The 7697-nt window shown below is 53.9% G+C and overlaps 2 protein-coding genes across 8 annotated transcripts in view; both read right to left on the bottom strand.

The window, feature by feature from the left end:
- ARNT2 (aryl hydrocarbon receptor nuclear translocator 2) overlaps positions 1 to 7697 on the bottom strand; it is a 210038-nt gene that overhangs the window by 176191 nt on the left and 26150 nt on the right. For 6 of the 7 annotated variants that reach the window (XR_004627635.1, XM_034667791.1, XM_034667788.1 and 3 more), the window contains exon 1: positions 407 to 497. The exons of the other annotated variant lie outside the window; for it this stretch is intronic. Coding sequence is in view for 5 of the 6 variants with exons in the window: in XM_034667791.1 (XP_034523682.1) it covers positions 407 to 482 (76 nt within the window). In the remaining variant the exon portion in view is untranslated. Of the gene's footprint in view, positions 1 to 406; positions 498 to 7697 lie in introns of those variants that run through there. 7 annotated transcript variants of the gene reach the window in all.
- On the bottom strand, positions 3998 to 6164 carry LOC100466824 (MICOS complex subunit MIC19). Its single transcript, XM_034668879.1, has 2 exons — positions 6106 to 6164; positions 3998 to 5104 (listed from the first exon to the last, which is right to left on the bottom strand). Exons 1-2 carry the CDS (start codon positions 6162 to 6164, stop codon positions 4276 to 4278), a joined length of 888 nt encoding a protein of 295 aa, XP_034524770.1. The 3' UTR covers positions 3998 to 4275.

Raw genomic sequence — 7697 nt, 5'->3', positions numbered from 1 at the left:
GCCCCGGGCGCAGGTGCTCGGGCCCGGCCGGCGGGCAGCGACTAAGGACCGGCCCGCGCTCCGGTGTCCGGGACGCAGCGCGGGGGCCGGGGGCCGGGGCGCAGAGCGGGTGGGGGAGAAGCCCATTAAGATGCAGAGGGAAGCGGTCCTTAGAGGCGCGGGGAACAAAGGCGCCCAGTGCGGCCCACTTAGCATGCCGGGGCCGTGCCGCCTGGCTCCCGGGCTGGAGCCGCGGCCGAGGGGTGAGCGCCCGGCGCCCAGAAATTCCCAAGGCCGGGGCGGCTTGGGAGCGCGCTCGGTGCACACCCCCGCCCAGGCAGCCGGCCCAGTAATCAGGAATGACTTAGCTCCGAGGAAGCCACTCAGCTCTGCTCTTCTTCGGCCTGGTGACTGGCGTGGTTCTTACCTGAGGTTGTTGCAAGAGCCTTATGGATACAACCAAACAGAGAATTGAACGGGGTTTTAAATGTTTTTATCTGCATATCCTGGTGAGGTTACGCTGTAGAGAGCTTGGAGGGCCTGTTTTTCCCCCAGACACTTGGATCCCTGTGAAAGCTCCTGGCTCTTAGGAAGAAAACCCACCCAGGCGGGTGCCCTAGGTGTAAAGCTCACAGGGATGGGTGAATACATTTCAGGTGAGAGCCAAGAAGGGCAAGATGGCCCCTAAATGGAGAAATGTTTGCAAAAACATCGGACTTTCTTAAATCCTTCCAAACAAGCACTTGGGGGGTGGGGCGGGGGGGGTAGAAAAACAATGCTTGGGATGTATTTTTCAAATAGGCATTGTTTTCGGGGAGTATTTGTCACTACTGATCTAATAGGCGCTTAATGATATTCATTTGGCTATTGTTTGGGCAGACGTGGAATGTCTCCAGCATGCCAGCTAGGTGCTGGGTGTACCATGGAAAGGAAGCCATGGAGCTCTGTCTTCCCAGGGCCTAGCCTGAGGGTGGGGAGGAGAGGAGCCCAAGAAGATATTTGTACTCAGGAAGCACACAGCTGCTGGGGGTGGGTGGGGGGTATGCTGAATGAATGCAGGCTGAGAGAGTGTGCTGTGATCAGGGAAAATGAAAGTCGGTTTTGAAGAAATGAGCAGGATGTGGAGAGGCGGGTGGAGAAGACCTCTCAAGTGCAGACTGACGCCTCTGGGCATTTGGCAACGGGGTTGGGCCAGGCCCAGGGAGATAATGAGAGAAAGAGCAACTCGGAAGTCAGCTGGGCACCGCCAGCATCCTTGTATCAAGGAGAATGTCCCCGATTCTCCCAACAGCAAGCCAAATGAGACCCCAGCTTCTTTTCTACATACCCCAAAAGGCAGCACACTCAGATACCCACGTGCACAGGACACACAATATGTACTTGACTGAAGATTTCTTAAGGCAAATGCAGGAGGTGGTTCACCTTGTTCACATCAAACAAGGTAAACATCCACCTTAAATGTTCCCTTTCGGCCCTGCTCCCCACGGGCAGTTCCGTCTGGTGGCCCATCTCCATACAGGGCCCCCAGCATCGCCATGCCCCTACTGCCACCGAGCTCTGCACCCTCCCACTCTCCACGCCCCTTGGAAGTCAGCAAGCCCTTCTCCTGGGGGGGGTTCCCCATCAGCCAGGACCTACGGCTCCCTTGGATATTGTCTGCGAACAAATGTATTTGTAATATTAGCCCTGAAAAAGAAAATTGGGGTGAACATAGTGCATTACCACATACACACGCATTTAACCTGTACACGCATATTGTCGACAAGTTTTACTTCCCTACTGTGCTGAGCCCTGCTGCCCATTCTGTAAATGTTACTCTGCAGATATCTTTAATCCTTCTCTTTGCATTTGTCCTTTGCGATAAAAGACAGGTAGCATGTGGCCTGCTGCTCCAGGCTGGGACACTTACGAAGTCTGCTTCGAGTCTGTCGTGCTGTGGCTTTCAGTAAGAACACGTGTGACGCTAACAGAAGGAGACATTCCACCTTCTCCCCCCCCCCCCCCCCCTGNCCCCCCCCCCCCCCCGCATGTCTCAGGTGGGTGATCTTCGACCTTGCCCAATTCAGCCCTCGCTGTTTGCAGATTAGGGACCTGAGGCTCCAGGCAGAGAATCCCAAGGTCACACAGCTCTGTAGCCTGGCAAGACTTGGAACCCGGTCACCCACAGTGCTGGGATTTGGGGGCTGGGCCAGGGAGGTGTTGTGAAAGGGTAGAGAAATGGGGGATCTGGGCCCTTACCTTCTGTCTCAGTGTCGCTCGCTCACTCTCTTCTCTCTCGTTAAATAGGTAAATACCCAGATACATCGATAGTGGAGGAAAGCCCCCACTGCTAAGTAAACAGGCTGAAATGGAGCGGTTAGTCATTGTTGAATACTGAGTGGCGTTTACACAATACAGTGGTCTCGTGCTAATTATGAGAGCTAGTAGACTGTGACCGGTTAACAGGCTCAGGAATTCCACTCAACCTCTAAACAACCTAGAACTCTTTTAAATTCCAAAGGAGGCTGTTGAATTGGAAGCTGAGATTTGCATTTTTTAAAAAAAGGAATGAAGGCAGACCCGCTGGGCCCATAGCTGGGGATTCCTGATTCCCAGTGTGCTTCTCCCAGAAATGCTCTGGGCCGGCAGCCACAGGGCTGGCGACACTTGCGGGGGGAGGGGGGGGAGCGGGGAAGCAGTCGGTCACCTGGCCGCTGTGTCCCATCCCTGTGAGCTCTGACACGAGAGACAGGACTCCCATGTGCGATGTGTGATGACCCCAGATTGTTCTCTCCTCCCTTCAAGATAGCAAGAGGTCGGGAATGAAAGCAGGGCCTTCTTCCAAAAAAGGGCACGGAAGGGCAGACAGACAGACAGGCTGCGGTATCTTCGAGTAGGGGCGTTTCTTCTCTGCCCCACACTGCTCGGCCCCTCTCCCCCTCCCTCACTCCTCCCTTCTCCCTAACTTCTTGTTCTTTGCTGGACAGAGAAGTGGTGGGACTGTTGCCCCCCGGCCTCCCTCCCATGTCCAGTTCTACCCAGGCAACAACTGCCCAGAAGCAGTGTTTCTAGGCAGCCCCCCAGCCAGCAGGTCTCCCCGTTACTCTCAGAGGCAGGAACTCAGCCGAGACCTGGATGGGCCACGCGTTTACGGAAAAGACGGGAGCACGGCCTTTGAAGCAGAGAGTGTGGTACAGGTGCCCTCTGTCACCAGCACACCCTGCTACCCGCCCTGGAGCTTCGTGAAGTCTCTTACAGCTCGCTTTCCCCACCTGTGCGGCCAGTGACGCGAACCTCTGTGCTGAGTGCTAGCGACCGTGGACTTGAATGTGGTGATGTCTGTGCTCTGGAGACTCGAGACGTTTTAGAAAGTGACTCTGATAGCCCGGCAGAGGAGAAAGGATGTGTGGCTGGACCCCCTGCCCCCTGAGAGAGAGAGACAGACACAGACAGAGAGACAGACAGACAGAGACAGAGAGAGAGAGACAGACAGGCAGAGACAGAGAGACACGGGAAGGGGCGGATCCTCTTGTTCTGCCTCAGGGAGAGTGGGGAGAGGAAGAAGGGGGAAGGAACGGGCTGTCAGACCCACGCGTTCTGACTTCCATCTTCTTTTTTTTTTTTCCTTCGGAAAATATATTTATTATTGATAGTGAGTGCAGTAAAGATGTCAGTATTCATGATAGAGAAGAGGTTATATAAGCCAAGGTTGCCTTTATGTTGATAAAAAATGCCTTATTTCACTTGTAATCATAAACATTATTCCAGTAAAAGAGGTACATTTTTCTCTCCTTTTTGTCTTACTTATATGATCACCATAATAAGTTAAAATGAAGTAACTCTTATATAGTCAAGGGAGAAAAGAAAAAGAGAAAACCAACACGCCAGAGCCTAGATGACCCAGCACTGCTGGGGGAGGTATGGTGCCCTCTCCCCACCCCACTCCAAAAACCTTAGCCCCCATCCCAACCCCCTGCCCCAGCTCTGCTGGAATGAAGATTCACCCAACCCTGGAGCTCCTGAGAAGAAAGAGTTGAATAGAAAGTCGGAAAGGTGGCGAGGGCTGCCTTTCTCTTTTAATCATCATGAACAGGGTTGACTAACACTGCAGTGTGTCCTTGCTGGCTGATACCTGATCTAGACCTTGGCTTTTCAAACTGCAGTTGATCAAACTGGGATATGCTTCAGCTGGATCTGCTCTTTGGTGCTTCTCTTTAATCGTCTTCTCCTTAAATGGGTTACTTTCTTACTAGGAAAAAAAAATGTTCCGCCTCTGGAATTAACGTTGAGGAGTTCTGCTTGTTCGAAAAGTTGACTTTATCCTCCCTTCTCAAGCATGCTCTGTTTGGCCTGATTGACACAGCGCATGTACTGGCTGGCCAGAGCAGAGCAGCTGAGGGTCTGCTGGGTGTTCTGGCGGTAACACTGGAGAATTTTGGCCTGCAGATCAGCACAGACAGGATGAAACTCATGCCTCTTGAACTTTGATTCCACCTCTTCGGCAGCTTTCTGATATTGTTCAGTGGTGACTTTGTAGAATTCTGAGCTCCTCTCCTCCAGTCTAGCCAGCTGCTCTTTGTAGAATGCATCCTGCTTCTTTATCACTCTATCTTTCTCTTCCAGCTGCTTAGCCAGGTGCTTTGCCTTGGCTCGTTCTTCTTCACTCGATATCCTCTCTCGAAGAATAGCTCTGGTTAACTGCTCATTAGCAAAAGCCCTCTCTCGGTCCAGTTCTTTGCCTTGCTTTAGTCGTTTCCGATTTTCAGATTCTTTCCTCGCTTGCTCCAGTGCCAGCTCCTCAGCCACTCTTCTCTTCAATTCTTCATCAGAAACAGAATGCCGCTGAGACCTCGAACCAGATGGGGAAGTTTCCTTCATACGATCAATCACATTTTCCGAAAGCCGGATGCCCTTCACCACGGTGATGTTCTCATTCTCGTCCGCCTCGAAGGTGACCCGGCGGGTGCTGGAGGTCCCCCCCCATGGCTCCTGCTTCTGCCCCCGCAGAGACCTAGCCCGGACGCACGAGCACTTCAGGCCCCACGCGCACACACGCGCGCGGACACGCCTGCACCCTTTCCTTGCACGGCGGGAGCCCTGACTTCCATCTTCTGGCCCAAGTCCGGGGAGAGGCACCTCCAATGAGCTGATGGAAAAGCCAACAGCCGAGGGCTTTCCCCCGTTTGGAAGCCCAGGGAGGGAGACCGCACAGGATGGTTCGGCAGGGATGGAGGGATGCGGCCAGAGAGCTGGGCCCCCCGCGGCGCTCCTGGCCCCGTGGGGCTCCCGCGTGGTGTGCTGCAGATCTTTGCTTCCCGCAGGCAAGGGGACCCAAAGGTCCTGTGTCTAGGCTCCCAGGCTGCTGGGTGAGGAGGACAAGCAGGCCTCAAGGAACAAAGGCTCCAAACCAGGGCCACAGATTTCAGGGTAATCCAGGCCTCCTGAAGATGCCTTCAAGTTCACTGGCCAGGTGACCGCCCCAGCCACTCAGAACGAGGGGAGCAGGAATCCTAGGGCCCTTGCTCCCCACCAGCCCCTCCACGCCACCTGGACACCACCTTGAGGAGGGGTGGCAGGATAAGGGCCTCAGGCGGACCCTGCATTCCATCTGACGGAGACCACGGTCTCCAGAGGAGACACCGTCCGTGCTCAGGGTGAGAGTTTAGTTGGTCAAAGGAGTCTAGGATGAGTCGATTTCTGCCCCCGCCACATGGTACAGAGGGACAGTCTGAAGTCAGAACATAACAGGCACACACATCTACGGTGAGAAAGCCCCATCTGTGAACTCTCAGGGACCAAAAACAAGCAGCAAGGTGTGCAAATCCTGCTAGAAACTCAAGAAGAAATGGACCAAAACTCCCACGGCTGTGAAGACTTCAGCTAAGCTCTTCTAGCCTGTGACAGATCGAATACACAGCAACTCACGCCTAACGGTGACATGTGCCGATTTGAGGTTTGTGGTTTACTCTTAGCCAGATTGTAGGACCAAAGGGTCTGTTCCACTTCCCCTAAAACAAGTCCTCCCGGCCCCGGGGGGGAGGGCACGTGGCTGGGCCCCGGTGGAATTGGAGACAACACTGGGCCATAATGTGACAGGCAGCTGGTCCCTGGGAGCTGCTCTGAGGCTACGAGAACCCAGTGTCCTACAGCAGGTGATCACCCCCATCCTTGGCAGCTTCTCGGGCTTTCTCAGTCGCTGGCGGCATGCTGGTGGTCCCCCCTACCGCACGGAGCCGTGTAAGCTACGCTGCTCTCAGACCGTGGCCTCGGAAGCCGGACGGCCCGTGTGCAAACACTCTGCTCACCTGCCACGGAGCTTACACTCTGCGCCTCAGTTTCCCCACCTATGAAATAGGGATAAAACAGTACTTACCCCAAAGGGATTTTGTGAGAACTAAGTGAGCTGGCATTTGTGAAAGGCTTAGAACATTATCTCGCATGCGCTTGGCAACGTGTATTTGCTGCTATTATGGCTGTTATCCGAGAAGTAAGGCTCAGTAGCCAAGGACGAAATGGGGCACGTGGCGGGGGGGGGGGGGAGGGATTNAAGGAATTCAAAACCACAGCAACTGACAATTTGGAAAAATAGTGTAAAGAAGACACCACACATCAAAATCTATCCCCCGAGAAGAATTCACAGCTGCAAGTCCTTGATTATTAAACAGGAATCAGTGGAAATGAGTGAACCCCGTTCAGGTTAAAATGGTGGAGTCCCTTAGTGAGGACTTGCACTTTGTACACGAGAGCTCCCCAGTTCAGTTGGGGCCAATGGAAGAATCTGAAGAAAGGGTGAAGGACCCGAACATGGTTACACTTCAGGAAAACTGGAACCGTGCCTCTGAGCACCCCGGACTCACTGTACACATCTCCTCTCACCTCCTCACGGCTCCCACCTTCCTCCCCATGGAGAAGACCTAGCCCCTGACAAGGAGAGCTGGCACGGTCTCTGGCTCCCGCACACGGAGCAGGGCCCCATCTCTTCCTCTACAGACTGGAAGGCTGGGGCTGCCCTGGCTTCGATGCCTACCCCAGATCAACCATGTCCGTGGGTCAGGTGACCATGGCTGTCCCGTCTGGGGATAGGAGACCAGGTCATACAGGTCATATAAGAAGAAAGCGCCTCCTGGTGGAACCCCGTGGCTCTGAAGGGTAGGGGGTAGGGCTCCAGAGAAGGATGCAAGGCTCTTTCCACAGACGGCCACTACAACTCGGGGAAAAATGACGTGAGATAGATGCAGAGACTGATTTAGCAAGAAGTCGGAAATGTTTATAAGAAATAAAAAGAAGCATCTATAAATTAGTCCAAGGGCAGAGTCTTTGGAAAGGACCTCTGTGTATCCACCTACCGCCTCCCACCCTCCCCGCCAACCATTGTGCTCTGATAAAATCCAGCTCCTTGTCATTTCCGACACACAACATGCACCGTGATGCCTCCTTTCCCCGAGACGCCCTTCTCCTTCATCAGTACCGTGTATTCCTGATTGCCTTCTCCTTCCACTGGAAATTGCGTAACTTCCTCCATGAAGGGGCTCCGTGTCCCAGCTTTCCCCTACACTGCCACATACCCCACCGTGCTGGGACCCATTTCTTTTCTACGCTCATTTCATTAAGTTGTGAGCTCAGGCCTTCCTGTTTTTGTCTCTTCCCCATTACCCATCTCTTATCCTGAGCCACCATTCTAGTACGATGGAGTGAGCGAGGTGGGGAAGTATGGGTTCGGGGAAGGCGACCGTCTTATC

Source organism: Ailuropoda melanoleuca, chromosome 9 (assembly GCF_002007445.2).
Source record: "Ailuropoda melanoleuca isolate Jingjing chromosome 9, ASM200744v2, whole genome shotgun sequence".
Taxonomy (NCBI): Eukaryota; Metazoa; Chordata; class Mammalia; order Carnivora; family Ursidae; genus Ailuropoda; species Ailuropoda melanoleuca.
The sequence above is the reverse complement of the archived record's forward strand: the minus strand, read 5'-3'. Positions and strand labels throughout refer to the sequence as shown.